Raw genomic sequence first — 18,410 nt, forward strand, 5'->3', positions numbered from 1 at the left:
TGTGTGTGTGCGTGTGTGTGTGTGTGTGTGTGTGTGTGTGTGTGTGTGTGTGTGTGTGTGCGCGTGTGTGTGCATGCGTGTGTGTAAAGAAAGAGGTCTGCCCTCCTTATGCCCCCTCCACAAGAGCATCTGCAGTCTGTGCTCAGGCTCAGAAGGGAGGGGGGCAGGAGGTGAGGGAAGAAAAGCGCCGGTTTCTATTCATGTCATGGCGCCTTTCAGTGGCAGAAGATGGATTTATCTCTCTCATTTCTTGTTTCTGCTTTTCCTAACCTTTTAGGTCAGATTGCAGGGGGCCATTTGAGAGACACCGTCACGTGACCCCTGGTGCCAAATGGTCTTCCGGCAGTGGTTCTCAACAAGGGCCGGAGCTAAAGAAGACATTGCCGCCTTTCCCAGACATGCAGAAGACAACATACTACGACAACTCAACTCTTTTTGGTGGCTACGCATCTTATCAGGTGCAGGGGGCAGCAACTGCACCTGCCAACGGCTTTGGGGGCTATGAAGTCCCGGGGTCTCATCATCAGCCAATCTTCCAGTCGGCAACCCATCTGGATGTTGACTCTTACCACCGATCTGCCTGCTCTTTGCAGACACTGGGTGGGAGTGGTGGGCACCAGCAGCAGCAACAGCTCGCCAAAAACAAGGAGCTGAATGGCAGCTGCATGAGGCCCACCCTGCCTCCTGAGCAGCACACTGGCTCCCAAGTTTCCCCACCTTTGGCCCCCAATCCAAGCGATGAAAGTACCGTCGCTCAGCAGCCAGGGGGCAGTGCTGGTGCCTCGTCAGTCCCCAAATCAGGCCCCAGCAGGTCATCAAATTCCTCCTCCTCGACGTCATCCTCCACTTCTTCCTCCTCCTCTTCGCTGCCCTCCAATCCAACTTTGGCCAAGCAGATATTTCCCTGGATGAAGGAGTCCCGCCAAGCGACCAAGCAGAAAAACTGTTCACCCAGCAACAACTCGGGCAATGGTGTGTTTTACCCATCTTTTTTATTGTTCAACTCCGCCAAGTCAGCGACCAAAGAATTGGATCTCTTCTGGTCTTCCAATGCTACTTTCATCAAATCTTTCCATAATCTAAAAGACCTTTTCCCCCCATTTTTTTTCTTTGTTTCCCCATCACCACATTTCCTTTTAATTCTTTATTATAATGGCAATATTTATTCCAACATATCTAGAAAAGGAATACAATGATAAGTAAAAAAACCCACTCAATTAAGTTAATTACCGGTACACAGCTCAACAGCAAATTTTAATCAGAGATGCCTTATATGTTCCGAAACGTTTTTTAATGCTGATTTAAAACACGTCCTTAAGTTTGACCTATAAAAACTTGCACAACACTGATTTTACCATATGTTATAATTAATAGCTATGCGGTTTCTGAAAAAAAATTCCACCTGTAGCTGAACCTAATCCTTAATTCAAAAATATTTCTCAATAAAATACTATACTACATATCATATTATTGCTATTATATTGCCATTATTACTATGAAAACCTGATGTTTGAGAGCAGAGGTGTCAAACTCAAGGTCCGGGGGCTAGATTTGGCCCGCCACATAATTTTATGTGGCCCGCGAAAGCAAATCAAAGATGTCAACTTTCATGATGCTTCCTAAAATCGCTACCAAAATTTCAAATTTGGTAATAAATAAGAGTGATACTGAGTGATACTGGGGCATTTTCTTGTTATGAAACCCCTCATTGCAATATCTTAAACAATAGGGAAAAAAAACTGTTATTTTTGACTTCTTTATATGGTTTCAGTCATCACGGCCTTCCAAACTAACAGAAATCTGGCCCGCGACAAAAATGAGTTTGACACCCCTGTTCTCAAGAAAAAAATTAGGGCAGATTTGGAATCGACGCGAAAAATGAATCGAGAAAAGTTTACTTGCATCTCTGAAAAAAAAAGGTTAAAATTTGTAGACTAGTTTTATGATCTATTTTTTTTACATTTCATAACATACCATTGCCAAATTGCGAGAATCTGAATCGGAAAATATACACGCCTTTTAACAAGCCTGCCAGCTTACTATGTCAATCAACATGTTCCAAAACGATGTCCCTCTCTTGCATTTAGCATGATCCATTCCAGTAATGTGGTATTTAAATGAACTCAGTGTGAATTGAAGGCCACTTCCGCATGATTTGTGCTCACAGTCTCTCTGCTGCTGTGATTGCTGCAGGGGCTTTTTGTCTTTGCGGCCAAGATGCAATTTAGCTGCCCACAACCAGTAGCAGGGCCTCTGTCTCTTAATAACTGCCACTGTTATCAAGTGCTGACAACTAATATCAGGGGATACTATGCTCTGCCTGAACAGTACCCCTACCTAAGAATGCAGACAAAAAAATTTACTCAAATAAGAGGACTGTCACTTTTAAATCCGGTCACATCACACAGACACACACACACACATACATATATATGTACATCTGTCTCACAGTTCCGAGGTCATGGGTTCGTATTCCTGCCCTTCCTGCGTGGAGCTCACATGTTCTCCCTGTGCTTGTGTGGGTTTTCTCCCACTACTCTGTTTTCCTCCCACGTTTCAAAAACAGTCATGTTAAGTTAATTGAAAACATTTTTCTTCGGTGTGCATGAGATTGTGAATTGTTGTTTGTCTATAGGTGCCCTGTGATTGGCTGGCAACCAGTCCAGGATGTATCACTCCTCACGCATAAAGTCACCTGGGATAGATTCCAGCATACCCATAACTCGAATGAGGATAAAAAAAATAAATAAAAGGATGGATAAATTGATTTTTAAATGAGCAGGATAAATACTCCAATATATAATAAGTGATGAGTGAAGTTGTTTTTTTCTTGTGTGGTTAGTGACATATACCGGATCTGGGTTGCACAAATGTGAAGGCAGTGAGTCAAGTTAAAAGTTGGACATGTGCATGTATCCTCAATACAAGACGGAGGTGTGTGGTGGGGCGTAGCATTCCGGTGACCAAAGCTGGCTGATGTCTTTGTTGACAAAGTGCGGTTTGGGCTCAGTGCATGCAGCACTTTGGCGTCCATGTTCAGTGGTTTGTCAGCTTCCTGTCAGGTCAAGTTTGTCAAAGTCCACTCACTTTCTGCTGAAATTTGTTGATTGGTTGCTAGCCTTTTCTAATATTGTGTGTGTGTTCGTGTGTGTGTTTGTATCTGCGTGTTAATGCTTCTCCTGTCTCTGTTCCTCTTTGTTGAACCAAAAAAAAACCCAATGTCCATATGCCTTAAGTGTTAGAAACATCTTTATTCATGTGAATTTTGTTTACTATGTGACAGAAACTTTTTTTAAAGTCTTTCTTGACAACACACAACAATTAAGCTAGCAGCTAGAGTCCTCATAAGTCTATCAGAAAGACTTGTTTACTTTGTCATATTTGCAGTACTAGTTTGTCCTATGTTTTTGCTTGTAGTATGCTGATTAAGAATATTGTAAGAGCCTTGGAAATGTGCCATCCATCCATCCATTTCCCGATCAGCTTTATCCTCACAATGGTCGCGGGGGTGCTGGAGCCTATCCCAGCCGTCTTCGGGCAGTAGGCGGGGACACCCTGAACCTTTTGCCAGCCAATCACAGAGCACACAGAGACGAACAACCATCCGCACACACACTCACACCTACGGACAATTTAGAGTGTTCAATCAGCCTGCCATGCATGTTTTTAGAATGTGGGAGGAAACCGGAGTACCCGGAGAAAACCCACGCAGGACCGGGGAGAACATGCAAACTTCACACAGGAAGGCCAGAGCTGGGATCGAACCCACGACCTCTGTACTGAGAGGTCGACGCGCTGACCACTGGTCCACCAGGCCGCCCTGGAAATGTGCCAATGGGTAAATTAAAAGGTTATAAATTAAGGTTGGGAACGATAAAACGATATGACCGTGTAGTCGTTCATGAAGATGTCAGATACTGCTATGACGGACGGTACAGACTCAGCAATCTATCCGAATCATCCAGTGATAATTAGAATTGATTTTGGCATTCTTGATTGGCCATCGTGAGACTTACGGCTCTCTTTTCATAGACGGTACATGTAGAAATGCTTTCTTATCCTGATTTTCATGTAGGTGCAAGCCTCTATGTGCCTGTTTGGGAAATTGGTTCCTCACGCTGTGCAGTGATGGGCTCATGTGACAATTTGCTGTCAGAAAGTTTTCTGAACTATATGCCCGCTGGAACCACGTCTTCAGTTTCAGCGCCCATAAGTCTAATGTGATTTTGGTGTATTTGATCGGGGCACAGGCAGATACATTCTGAGGTTTGCTAATGTGTGGTGCACGTCATTGGATTTGACATGGACAAGAAGGATTAGGGTCTTCAAGTGCCCGCTACACACAGTGCGTATCTGTGTTCTAACATAACATCATCCGCCCGTGGGGGTTTGCTTGCAATTCCTTATAAATGTACTTTGTGCAATTGGACCTCCTGCCAAAATGGGTCGCATCACATTTAAAGGGAATGCTCGGAGCCACTCTGATTGATGGCGAACCAAGTCGGGTGTGTTCACATCCACAGTGGCGCAAACCACCCTTTTTCCTAACATGCATCTGCGAAAATACTAAGATGGTCTAATCTCCCACTGTTTTCGCATGTTCAAAGTGGAATTCTTGTTGGCTGAAATGTGGACCTTTTTGGGCAGACACAGACGGTGTATATGCACAAACAATTGATGTGAGGCCAGGGGTTTAGCATAACATCTGAGTGTGAGGCACACGGCGTTGTTTCCTTTGCTGTTTCTGCCATGTGTCGCATAAATGAGTCACTTAGAAAACTTGCTTCTGTGTTGGGCTGTGGAGACGTTGGATTGTTGAAACTGAGCCATGTGACAGCACTTGAGGCGTGAGTTTCACTGATGAACTAAAACAAAAAGATCACACAGCAATTTTATATACAGTAGGTGCAAATACAGTGAGCAGAATGTACTCAATGGAATCAAATAAAAATAAGTAAACGTTCCTTCTTAACAAATGTACTGATGTAAACGTAAATAATATTTTCATTTTAAACTACTCAGACAAGTTATATAAAAAGTCACAGTGTAACAGTAACTGTAGCACATTATTAGCCACTTTGAGTCAGCTACCATTTCATCATTAATTTTCTTGTCTGCTGTCTCTTCCGTTTATCTTATATTTTTGTTTCCATTCCACTCTGATCACCCTGTTAAGCTTCCTCTAAAGTCGTTTTCCTCTCCCAGCAGCATCAGGTGGAGGTGAGAGTGGTAGCGGCGGGGAGAAGAGTCCTACTGGCGGATCATCGGCCTCATCCAAGCGAGCACGTACAGCCTACACCAGCGGCCAACTCGTCGAACTGGAGAAGGAGTTTCATTTCAATCGGTACCTGTGCCGTCCACGGCGTGTGGAGATGGCCAATCTGCTCAACCTTTCTGAGCGCCAGATCAAGATCTGGTTCCAGAACCGACGCATGAAGTACAAAAAGGACCAGAAGTCCAAGGGATTAAGTTCCAGCTCAGGAGGGCCTTCACCAACGAGCTCACCGCCTCTGCCCATGCAATCCTCTGCCAGTTATCTCAACTCAATGCACCCATTAGTTGGGGGAGGTGGGGGAGGAGGGTCAGGCTATGATGCCCCATCTCCCCCATCCTTTGGGAAACCTCACCAAGGAGTTTCGTACTCCATGCCCACTGCCTATTCCAATCTCCCAATGAAGGGCTGCCCTCCACAACAGAAGTATAGTCACCAAGATCAAGACTACGGTGAGCCGCATCCTCACCATGGCCTCGTACAGGCCAACAGTACCAGCTTTGGAACTCCCGCCAACATGCAGGCCAGTCCAGTGTATGTGGGGGGCGGCAGCTATGTGGAAGCCATGCCTGGCTCTGGGCCCTCCATGTATGGCCTCAATCACCTTGGCCCCACACCATCCCATCACCAAACCATTGACTACAATGGTGCAGGCCCCATGTCAGCCACTAACCAGCATCATGTGAGCGGAGGGGTACCCCCGGGTCCCTGCGACCCGCCCACTCATGCAACGTACACCGAGCTCTCGGCGCACCACACCTCGACTCAGGGCAGAATTCAAGAAGCACCCAAGCTCACTCACCTGTAGCAACGGGAAGAAAAATGAAGGAAGACCACACAGAACAAGTAATGTTACTCAATTAACAAGCTGAACTTACATTTCGGGACTCACTTGCAGGAAAAGCAAAGGCATTAGAGACAGAAAGGAGACAGAGAGGAGCAATTCAGTGGTTTATGCTTTACAGCCCCTAACAGGAGTAATCAATGTTTTGGCCCTATATTGATGTCATTGGTGTTAGCAATATGTCATTGTATTTCACTCGTAGAAAAGCACTTAATTTGGATTTGTATCCATTCATTTCAAACAGAAAACTCATTCTGTAGCGCTAGTCTCTACATGTATGCACTAAATAAGGAGCAGGCAGTACAAGGAAACGGTGGGCGGCACGTCTTTCTGTGATGTTTTCTTTGGGTGCTCTGGCCTCCTCCCACATTCTTAAAAAAAAAAAAAAAAAAAAAACCCTTGAGGCCAATTGAACACTCGAAATCAGTTGTCCCCAACCATTTTTTCGCAGACCAGCAAAGCTTGAACAAAATATAATCATGCTATGGACTGATAAAAAATGGAGCCCTCGGGAATAATGAATCCGCCTTAAAATGAAAACATTCTCGTTTTTAAGTGATGATCCTTCATTTGGTATCGGCGATGAGGCTAGTGAGTAGCGGCGCAACTGCCAATGCGACTTGGACAGGCTGTGCAAACTCCACTTGTGTTTTCATGATTTCCACATCACCACATGGGTGGTGCAAATGATTCAACATTAATTGTTGTGTTGCCTGTTTTTGATGGCACATCATGCATAACGGTTGCTTTGGAGCTATTACTGCACTAGCCATGGTGAGGAATTTTCTCTTGTCCAAATAGCTTCATCTTCAGAAGATAAACCAAGTCTTGGATGTCCATCAGATGCGCGTTTAGCTACACGCTCGGTCATTGTTTATGTCTTACTCTTACTGTCTGTTAACTTTTTCAATTGGCAAACCAAAGTAGAGAAACAAAAGGTCAGCTTTGATTGGCTGCTGTTATGAACATTTCTATATGTCCACTGAAAAAAAAATGCTGTGTGGAATTGTTTCTCTGTGCGGTCTGGTACCACATACTGGTCCACGGACCACTGATTGGGGACCCCTGCTCTCAATTGATTTTTCATGTTAATTGTTTATCTATTTGATGACTGGTGACCGGTCTGAAATGTCACCCCGCCTCTCGCCCAAACTCAGCAAGGATCAACTCCAGTTACCACTGATCCTATTGGAGACAGACAAGTGGTACAGGAAATGGATGGATGAAGTTCATATAGTTTTATCCTGCCAAACTCATGAGTGCAGTCGTGACAACCTGAAAAAGAGGCATTTATTTGTCTTTAGCGCTTTCAGGGACAGCGGTTACTACAGTGGGCAGTTTATCATGTTATCAAGTTACAGGTTATTATTATTGGTGCATGAAAGGGTTAATTAGTTTCATAGAAGGGCGACATGGCGATCGACTGGTTAGCACGTCAGCCTCACAGTGCAGAGGTGCAGGGTTCGATTCCGGCTCTACCCTTCCTATGTGGGGTTTGCATGTTCTCCCCGTGCCTGTGTGGGTTTTCTGCGGGTACGACGGTTTCCTCCCACATTCCAAAAACATGCATGGCAGTTTAATGGAACACTCTAAATTGTACCTTGGTGTGAGTTTGAGCGCGAATGGTTGTTCATCTATGTGTGACCTGCGATTGGCTGGCAACCAGTTCAGGGTGTAACCCGCCTACTGCCGGAAGAAAACTGGGATAGGCTCCAGCACGCCCGCGACCCTTCATAAGGGGAAGCGGATTAGAAAATGGGTGCATGGATGTTTCATAGAAAGCCTTCGTTAAATGTTTTCAAATTCACAGATCTCAAAATCATTGATCACTTGAGCAAATGGTATACTCATTAATATTCTATTGAATAACACTGATTGAGACTTCATTTAAATACTAGATACCTCGCCAGCCCCATATACAAAGAGGTCTTCCAGATGAAATAGTGGAGCGTTTAATGGGAAGTTACTGAGGTGGCTCGATTAATGACAGTGAGGTTTCTTCCCCTCCAGGCAACACATGTTGTAGTCATCTGAGCAGAGTGTGTCGAGCTCCTAGAGAGAGGAAAGAATAGCCGGCACTCTTCACTCTTGCCTGTCCAGTAAGTGCATCAAAACGCTGAGTCGTAATCCTCTGTCTCTTTTCACCTCCTGTGTGGATCCAGATTTAATCACTAACCGAATTGTATTTGATAATGTCACAACAGCACACGCCCTCTGACGAGGGGCAACAATTTTCTACAATTCTATTTATGCATCTGAACACAATTTTGACACCTTCAGTCAATTCTTCTCTCACTCCAACCGTATTTTTGGAAAGCTCCAAGGCGATAGATCCCCAAGAATGACATACGTACATACAAAGTCTCTCTAGGTACTTTAGCATCCCACCCTTTGTACACACAGCAATGCTAAGCTAGTTTCCCACGGTTGGTAAATGTGCAGTCAGGTAACATCCACTGCTGACGTTGTTCCAGAATTTGTTGATGACCTTATTTTCGCACATCATTGATACAGGGTATAGTGTTGAGAATGCTTTTTATTTATGCTTATGCCCATTTTCTCACTCACTTTCACTAATGGAAGGGTTTACATAAATTGGTGGGCATCATTCTTTTATATTGTTTGTTGTTGTTTTTTTCCCCCCTCACATATCTTAACTTTTAAAATGGATACAGGGTATATATTTGAACAAAAATGCTAATCCCAGAAATGTGTGCACATTAAAAAAAATGGGTTTATTTGTTTGAAGCGTCTGTAAGCAGAGTTTGGGACAATACACAAAACATTTTTAAAAATAATGAACTCAGTGTTAAAATCATTAAGTGTGTTCGGCCCACTCTACACTCCTTGATGTTCTGGAAATATACTCATGTTTTTTTAAAAGTACAATTTACACAAATGCTTTTGGCATCTGGGCATCATTGTTGCACTTAGAGTTTACATTTTTAAGTTTACAGTAAAAAAAAAAAAAAAAACTAAAATAATATTTTCAGGGAGGCTCTCCAATCAGAGTCTTTCGCAGATGTGCGTCCAAGTGATTATTCACAGAAAATATTTATTTGTTATAACCAGTTGAAAAGAATTTTCTCTCTCCATTATCATTATTTATCCCTCATGTATTTATGTTGAGAAAAAAAATGTAATTTTCTAGCATTTACCTGTTATGAAAGAAAAAACAACATTGTGTTTCTTCTTTGTCGATTGTACTGAAGTTACATTTTTAGTTCTTGTATTTTGATAGCAAATAAGTACTTTTTAAGTTCCTACAGTGACCCTTGTACATACATGTCTTGCCATGTACAAGGAAACTGCAGGGATGGGGATTGGTAACCCATCCATGCGCATACTGTAGAATTTTGACAACATATTAGCTGGGGGAAGAAGAACAAGTCTTTTTGGAGAACAAGACTTCTTTATTTGCCCTTTAGCAACTTTATATTTAAGTGTTTATAGAGCTGTCTGTCCAACAATTCCTTAATAAAATGTTACTTTATTCAGAGTTTCATTCACTGTTTCGACATCCTCTCAGGCAGTAAACTTGAACCGCAGGCTTTCAAGTGCAATGATCTACATCTCAAATTTACACAGTTCTCCAAAAATGTGAAAATCGAGCGTTAGGTCAGTTTGATACTTTATTAATCCGGTGGGACATGCTGGTATAGCAGCCGATCAGAGGCAATCATTAAAGACAAGTGTTTGTTAGTAGAAACAACAACAACAAAAACACAATAACCGCTAGAACAATTGAATTCTAGATAAGTTTTAGGGGAGCATTCACACTGGGCCACCTCTATTGTTGCTTTAACGCTGTTTCCCCTCCCTCTCCTGTTCCTAACAAATCGGTTGATTCTTGCATCCATAGTTTCCATAGTTTAGCATCTAAACTGTAGATGCTAACTGATAATGAGCCGATCAACATTCATTACCGAATAAGAAGTGAGCTACATTCTTTTTATTTACCGCCAGAAAATTGTCCATACATGTCGACGTATTATCTAATCGTTTTGAAGCGCAAACGGTTTGTTTGTTGTTCACTATCAGAAATGCGATACATGATATAACAAAACAGTGCAAAGATAGGGAACTAATTTTTTCCACAGTGCTCACAGTAGATTTGCGATTAAGCTTCTTTGCTGGCTCCGTGCAAATTATATAATAATACTTGTCCGATTATAAACCCATGTTGGTCTTCCAAGACGGAGCTCTGTCTCTGTTTGGAAAAAAAAAAAACGCTAGCTCACGCCATGACGTGATCACGTGGTTTGGAGCCTCAACCGCAGCTTCAATTCTTTACCTCTCTCGGTCTCGCCCCCCTATTTCTGAGAACCGATTTGAGACATAAATCAGGGCCCCATAAATAACGGCCGTACTTCCCTTTACATTTTCGTTGGACTAACAGACAATAAAAACACCAATAAGCAGAGATTGATCTAATTTATTGCCTCATAAAAACAGACAGGGAACTTGGCTTCAGCTGCGCAAGACGCGTTGGAAGTTGAGACGAGCTGAGCCGCGAGCGGGCTTTCACAAAGCCATTGCGTGTGTCACAGGAGCTCGGAGAGCTTCAACGCTGTTTTATTAACGACCATCACGCAGGCCGACAGCTTTTAATAGAATTACAAATACCCATCTGATGTTAACTGTCAACGCTCAACCAAATGTCGTTTTCATGCATGCATCTTGAACAAGCGATCAAAATCGCAGGATTAATTTCTTTCGCAACATACGTTGTGTTATGCAATAGCAGTTTAACATATTGCGATACCGTATAATCAGGCCATGTTCCAAATAGATTATTTTACCTGATCAGCTTACTATTACCCTCAAAACAACGAAATGTAAATCTAATATATTCACAAATTCAATCTATAGAAAAATGTGTGCCTTCTACGGATATCCGAGTGATTGTGGATGTGCCGTCAAATCCAGCGTCTACTTTGCCCGCTTCGCTCAGTGGCCCTCACTCCCACACACATTTCTGCATTTCTTTCTTTTGCACCCTCGGGGAAAAGGAGGCGAAGACAACTTGTATGCAAACGAAATGGGGGCTGTCGTCGGGGTCGGAATGGAATACGAGGATAAAACAGGTGCATGATACTTTCGCAGTGAATGTTCATAATATAAGAAAATGGGTAGCGTGGATGGGAAGTTTGCATCAATGATTTCAGGAAAGAAGAGGCATGCGTCAGGGTCTTTGCAGTCAGAGAAAGATTGATCACCAACACCCACCCACCCGGGGCTCCCTTGGCCCTATTGAAACATCCCGTCCTATTTATGGAGTTCCCAATTTTTACAAACTGTCATCATTTTCGCCCAATTTTCCAATGACATTATGCCCCCGGCAATCAACTCGGAAAGCTCATATTAAAATTGTGTCTTTTTATCACGAACAGCGACTTGTGCGCACCCCCCCCCACCTCGGTTGCAGACCGACCTCGCTGTGAACTCCCTCTCCCTCCGTAAACACGCCAACCATTTTTAACACACACTTCACACTGAGGAAGGGGGTGGGGTAACCTCTGTCTCTCACTATGGATTGCCGAGGGACACAAGAAGATGGATTTCAAAAATCAAAACTCGTATCTTTTTACGAAAAGCAAACAGCCGAAGAAGAGCAAGCACGACGCATTTGCAATTAAACATTTCCCACCTTTTATGCATAATTAAATCTAGCCATACTGCTGTCTGTGCAAAAATGAAATGTAAAATATTTCCCCACATATCTAAAAATCTCGGCGTCTGTCCCACAGAAAAAAAATTAATGATCCGAGTTTTGATGTAGATAGCATTTTTGAAGGAGCCATAATGTAAACGGTGTTGGGGATCTTCGAGAGTTGACCGTCATCAGCCATCGGGGAAAAACGATGCTCTATTGTTTCCGTCATACGAGTTGAAATCCACCGACAGTTCGCCTACACTGCCCACATGGCTAACGGTAGCCTTCAGGCTTCTTCCTTGCCTCTGAAACACCCCCCGGTGTGACAAAAACAATGGCATTATTTTGCGGTATAGCCCCGTTTGCCACATTTTGTACATACATAATTATGCAGCTTCCCACAGTCAACGCTGCCGCCAGGCCTAGGCCTCTAATTGGTTCTTTCGGATCACGTGACCAGGAATTGGCTGCATTTTCACCCCATAGTTCTTCAGTTTAGCCTACCCAGGTCCCCATACGCTAGTAATATCACCAATATACACAATTATTATATTGCCACACGCATTTACGCTACCGCGGCTGGTGCTTCCGTGCTCGTGGTTTTTTTTTTAATTTGTGTTTAATTTTAAGACGTTTCGGGACTGTAGGAGTCTTCATGAATGTGTGCGTGTGTGTGTGCGCGTGTGTTTTGCTTTTTATTTTGGGGAAGGGATTTTCCGGGGGTCTCATCGTTAGACAGTGATATCCGATTGAAGGAGCTATGAATTTTGAATTTGAACGAGAGATCGGTTTTATAAACAGCCAACCGTCGCTAGCAGAGTGCCTGACGTCCTTCCCTGCCGTCCTGGAGTCATTTCAAACTTCATCAATCAAGGAGTCGACAGTAATTCCGCCTCCCTTCGAGAACACCATCCCCAGCCTCAGCCCCTGCACAGCCAGCCAGCCAAGACCATCTTCAAGGAACCAACAGAACCGGAGAACCTCTGTTACCAATGGCCTCCAGACGAACCACCGACTCAGCCAACAGCCCTGCCCGCCCAGCCAGGCCCCCGCCCCGAACGCATCCTCTGCCGCAGGATCGCTGGCTCACGAATTCCCCTGGATGAAAGAGAAGAAGTCATCCAAAAAATGCCAGAAAAGTGGGGGCAGCTCTAGCAGTGGCGGATCCATCATCCCATCCGCCTCTTCGTCTCCTTCACCGACCGCCTCCGGGTACGCTTTGGCGGGCATCGAATCACCCACAGGTCGGTGTATGCTGGGATGTGCATGTGTTTGTGTTTATGGTTGGGCAGTAGGGATGACTTGGATGTGTTTAAACTGATTGATTGCCCACTGCTAATCTCCACTCGGGCAATTGCATTAAATGTATATCAGTCGAGGATGGCATTGTCTCAATCACTGTTGTGTCTATGTGCGTCTTGTGCATTGCGGTGATGCAGGAGCAGCAGGGAGCCATTTTTAGACCACTGCATTATGCTGTGCCCTGTCTTGCACGCTCCCATTCATTGGTCTTAAAATGGCCACGTTAGCTATTTGAAGAGAGAGATTTTGCATTGAGTACCCCGCAATTATATATACATCTATCCCGGTTATTATGACAGTCATTAAATTTGGAATGATGACATGTGGTGTGTAAACGCAAGGGATATTTTCTGTACAATTCTTCACGTGCTTATTTGTAATAATTACAAACTTTACATGTTTATATTTCGAAACAGAGAGTCTTCCTGGATATAACCTATATTTTGTGCTCAAGGCAGCCATATTGAATTGCGACGCATATAGTCCCTCAAAGAATCGTGGGGCGGGGTTGGATGGAGCATACTATAAACACAAAGTAAGATATGGAAATTCTTAAATCCTCGATTTCGTTTGGCTTCCAGTTACATCCCATACGCAGTTATCATTAATATTTTTAGATCAACACTTAAATCACACACACACACACACACACACACACGCATACACACGTTGAAACACGCGCTTTTTATATCGTGTACAAATTTCCGACTTTTCTTTTGCTGGTTTCCTTAAGGGCTTGGTGTCTGTTTTGACATATACGACAAAAACGCAGATGCAATATATAACATTTGCATCTATGGTTCTCACTCTTACCCCCTATTTTGATGTATTTAATCAAAATCTCTGCATGTCAATTTCACACAGTCGTTCACAGTACTCCCTGCTTGTTACAGACGAGTGTTACTGACATTATAGCGACACAACTCGCTTTATTTAGCTTTTAAAAATTGTTTATTGCTGTATTTATTTTTATACTTCGAGCCTAGACTATATTCAGAGGACGGGTCTATGATCCAGTAATTATATATTAGGGTGTTTTAATGTTTTTATTTCATAAAGGAGAACCGGGCGAGCTCCATGCCCTATGTTGAAACAGCTTACCGGTATTTTGAATACGAAATTGTGCGAGTAATATTTTAGTGGCTTCATTGAATCCCCGTGGAGGGAAAACATGACGTGAATTGTAATATTATAAGAATGACGAAATCCACGTGCAGACATTCGAACGAATAATTAAAGCACGGCCTTTATTTATGTACTTTTCCGTTCAGATCCGAATCAGGCGGGTCTGGATGTCGGAGGAGCCGGGTCCCGTCGGCTCCGCACAGCCTACACCAACACGCAACTGCTCGAGCTGGAGAAGGAGTTTCATTTTAACAAGTATCTTTGCCGACCTAGAAGAGTGGAGATTGCCGCCCTTTTGGATTTGACCGAGCGGCAGGTTAAAGTTTGGTTCCAGAACCGGCGGATGAAACACAAGAGGCAGACCACACACCACCGTGACGGCGGTGGCGAAGGGGGAGGAGGAAACCAAGAATCCGGCGAACCGAGTTGTATCGAGCCCCTCGAAGGCGCGGATGCTTCATCACCATACTCAAGCCAGCCGCTTGAAGCATCTGGCACCGGAGAGTTATCGGATGGCGAGGCGGGGAGCAGTAATCCATCTTCGGCCGCTGCACCCACCGCCCACACCTTTGACAGCGGGGACAATGCGCATCCCACGCTGGAGGAGGGAGGCCTATCGAGCCGCCCGGAGCTGCCAACCCTGTCGAATGCGGCTGACTCCTGTGACTCTGCTGCCAAATACCAGTCCCCGGAGCAGTTCGCGGCAAAACATTCCAGTGAGAACACGAGCGTAAAGCATTTGAACGAGACGAGCACAGTATCAGTATCTGATCCAGCATTTTGCGAGCAGCCAGATTCGTCCATCCCCTCCTCCTCGTGCTCCTCCGAGCTCCCCGACCTGACGTTCTTTTCCGGGGACGCCTGCATGTCACCCAGCCTTCAGAGTTCATTGGACAGCCCGGTGGATTTTTCGGAAGAGGACTTCGACTTGTTCACACGCACTCTGTGCACCATGGACCTTCAGCATCTCAACTTCTGAGTCTTGTTTATAAATACCGCACAGAAAACGAGGGCTCTCGACAAGAACTGCATTGCTGAGGAAAACAAACAAACACGTCTACATTCCCGAATGATTTATGAGTGAAAATTTTCGACGTTGATATTTAAATATGTTTTCATCCTTTTGCCACTATTTTTGACACGTAAAATGAAGAGCTACGACGAGAGATGACCAGTTAAAAAAAAAGAATATAAAAATAATCTTTTTTTTCTGTGCCCTCATTCCAGGAATGTGAATTTATAATGATATTTATTAGTTAGAATTTTTAGAGTGCGTGATTTTTTTTTTAATCCAAACTTCTCAGGAACTGCTTCGTATCGCTGGACTGCTTTTTGAAAATCTCGATTGAGGAAATGAACAGGAAAAAAAATATCTTGCTGTGAACGGAGAGAAGAAGGAAGCCGTGTTGATGATGCGAGTTTTACACACTAGTTTATTTATGGAGATTCTTTAATAGTGAGATCCAAATTATTTATTGTATACATATTTTCATAGTGGAATACGAATATGATAATAAAAATACAAATACAATTACAAAGTGGCGTTTACAGTTTTTATTTCTAAGGTGTCAGACGTTCAAATTAATATCCTATCGGATATATTTGAGACCTTTTTGTTGAACGTTTACAATTTGTACGACTTGGGCATACAGTATTACTAAAAATGTGATGCTCGATGATGATAATGGTTATTCTTCTTCTTCTTATTATTATTATTATTTTAAATGTTTATTATGTTAAATTAGTTATTTAATACACCTAAATGCGCTTTACTTTGCACCAAATGCTTTTTCACTGTTAAGGTTATGTTTTTCTCACCCCACCCTAGCTCGCTCATTTTTCAGAGCAGATTGAAAGAATGAAAAGAACAGATTGAGGACACGGATTGTCCGGATTTTCTTTAGATCGTTTCATCTGGGTAGAATTGGGAGATTTAGCAAATAAACACACGCAGTCATGCGAAAACACCAACGAACGACTGCACAGGGATGTTAAATGAAGAAAATTATTTTATCCTACGCTACAAATAATGGGAACATTAGACTTGGCTGTGTTCCCTATAGGTTTATAATAGTTAGTCGTAATAATATTATATATTATGATATAGTTAGCATATTAAACAAAAGACTGAATGCGTTGATATCCACGAGCTATAGGAACATCCCGCAGCCTTTGAGAATTTAATGTTATGCTAACTTGGCTGCTTCCCCTCCTCCTGCGGAGTTAAAATGGCGCTGCAGACAAAGCAGGATGCAAACAATGAGCAATGGCAGCCATTACGGGGCAAGCTGTGTGCGTGCGCGCGAGCTCGTGTGAATGTGTGTGTGTGTGTGTGTGTGTGTGTGTGTGTGTGAGTGTGTGTGTGCTCGCGCGTGTGGGGGAGAAAGAAAAAAGAGGACGAGAGAGAAAACGTCATCGTGCTAGAAATGCTGCCACTATATATATATATATATATATATAGAGAGAGAGAGAGAGAGAGAGAGAGAGAGAGAGAGAGAGAGAGAGAGACACACACACACACACCAATAATAATAATTAAAATATCAGGAATGTTTGTTTTTTAATGACAATGTTCTAAATGGAGGATTAAAAATATAGGATGCCTACTTATTCATTGCAACACCGACTTCTCTGAGTATGTTCGGCTTACTGGAGTATTGATGCAATTTGATGCAATCCATCAGGGAAACAAGAGACAAGACAATGAAGCACAGTCAGGGGCGAAATTTCGAATATTATCAACATTGTTTGTGTGTTTCAGAACATTAGCTGTTTCTGTTTAGCAACACAGTGTTCCATTTATTGATCTAACCCTTGAGATATAATCAGGATAATTGAGTATATATTGAAAAATTATTTTCAACAATCCTATAGCTCAACTGGGTGAAATGCTCAGAGCTGTGAGAGACTTAAAGAAAACAATATAAAGCAGATGTCAGTGCCAACACGCACTCCAACTTCTCTGTCATCCTGCACCAACTAACCAACTATTACAAAGTACTGGATTTAATTACTTGGCAATTTGGCAGTGAGAGAGAGAGAGAGAGAGTGAGTGAGTGAGTGAGTGAGTGAGTGAGTGAGAGAGAGAGAGAGAGAGAGAGAGAGAGAGAGAGAGAGAGAGAGAGAGAGAGGACAGAGAGAGAGAGAGCGAGAGAGAAAGAGAGAGAGAAAGAGACAGAGAGAGAGACAATACACATAAAAAATAAAAATAAAAAACAACTCAGTTCATGCAGTTTTATTTACTTCCTGTGGTGTCCTGTAACCTCTGCTCATATTTGCAGCCAGACGTTGAGGAGCCTTTGGCACCAAGATGGACAAACACTGTCCGTAAGACAGATGAAAGATCAGGAGCGGTTCCCATTTTTGTGAACAACTTCATGAAAACAGTCAAACAGTTGAAGGACAATGTTTCTCAGCGTACAATTGCAACAAATGTAGGGATTGCATCATTTATGGTCTAAAATATCCCAAAATACTAAGAATCTGGAGAAATCATTGCATGAAAGCGGAATGGCTGAAAACCAAAATGGAAGGCCTCTGAGCCTCGATCCCTCAAGCGGCACTGCATCAAAAAAGAAACGACATCAATGTGTAAAGGATATCACCACAGGGGTTCTAGAACACTTCATAAAACCAATGTCAGGAAATACACCTTGGCGCTACGTCCGTAAGCGCAACTGAACATGCTGCTATGCAAAGCAAAAGAGAGCGAGAGAGCTTGGTTGTGTGTGTTTCAATAATCTCGCTCTTCTGGCTGTCACCGTCTGTCGACCGGCTGCCACGCTGTAATATGTAGTAGTCCCTTTATCTCTTGTATCACGGTCACCGTCACTGTTATGATTTCAGCCTGGATGTATGCCATTGCATAACTCAGGTGTGACAGATCACCCACTTAACAGGGGTAGCACAAAAAGTCAATGGTGCGCTTTTATCATCTGCAGTGTCAAGTGGAAACTTTCGACACTCAGACATGAAGAGATTTTGGCGAAAGACCTAATTAAATCTGTCAATCAAAGTTCATCAATATTGGTAAGGTCTGAAAAGCAATCGTGATCGGCTGCTCATAGACTGGCAAGGTGGATTGGTCAAAATAACCCGGAGAAGCACTGCGTCACTTTCTTTTTTAAGACTACATGTCTTAAAAGTATAAATCTTAAACATTTCAGACTAATTATTTCTTCATTAGCGACTGTGGCTTTCCTATGTGAAGT

General features: G+C 43.1%; 2 protein-coding genes across 8 annotated transcripts in view; both read left to right on the forward strand.

The window, feature by feature from the left end:
• Positions 1-7,612, forward strand: part of hoxb3a (homeobox B3a) — a 77,537-nt gene extending 69,925 nt beyond the window's left edge. For 6 of the 7 annotated variants that reach the window (XM_019858611.1, XM_019858609.1, XM_019858612.1 and 3 more), the window contains 2 exons: positions 278-972; positions 5,206-7,612. In XM_019858611.1, the coding sequence (XP_019714170.1) occupies positions 399-972; positions 5,206-6,080 (1,449 nt within the window). In that variant the 5' untranslated portion in view covers positions 278-398 and the 3' untranslated portion in view covers positions 6,081-7,612. The remainder of the gene's footprint in view (positions 1-277; positions 973-5,205) is intronic. The other variant, XM_019858615.1, reaches the window with a different exon arrangement.
• Positions 7,613-7,811: 199 nt separating this feature from the next.
• hoxb2a (homeobox B2a) lies at positions 7,812-15,253 on the forward strand. The gene is made up of 2 exons (XM_019858616.1): positions 7,812-13,016; positions 14,346-15,253. Exons 1-2 carry the CDS (start codon positions 12,533-12,535, stop codon positions 15,176-15,178), a joined length of 1,317 nt encoding a protein of 438 aa, XP_019714175.1. The 5' UTR covers positions 7,812-12,532; the 3' UTR covers positions 15,179-15,253.
• Positions 15,254-18,410: the final 3,157 nt, after the last annotated feature.

This window comes from Hippocampus comes, unplaced genomic scaffold, assembly GCF_001891065.2.
Source record: "Hippocampus comes isolate QL1 unplaced genomic scaffold, H_comes_QL1_v1.1 scaffold187, whole genome shotgun sequence".
NCBI classification, from domain to species: Eukaryota; Metazoa; Chordata; class Actinopteri; order Syngnathiformes; family Syngnathidae; genus Hippocampus; species Hippocampus comes.

What these genes read in the sequence shown, in the direction of transcription:
- hoxb2a (XM_019858616.1), top strand. Translation starts at nt 12,533, where the DNA reads ATGAATTTTGAATTTGAACGAGAGATCGGTTTTATAAACAGCCAACCG. An exon ending in GGGCATCGAATCACCCACAG is followed by an intron (nt 13,017 to 14,345) that starts GTCGGTGTATGC and finishes TTTTCCGTTCAG; the next exon opens with ATCCGAATCAGGCGGGTCTG.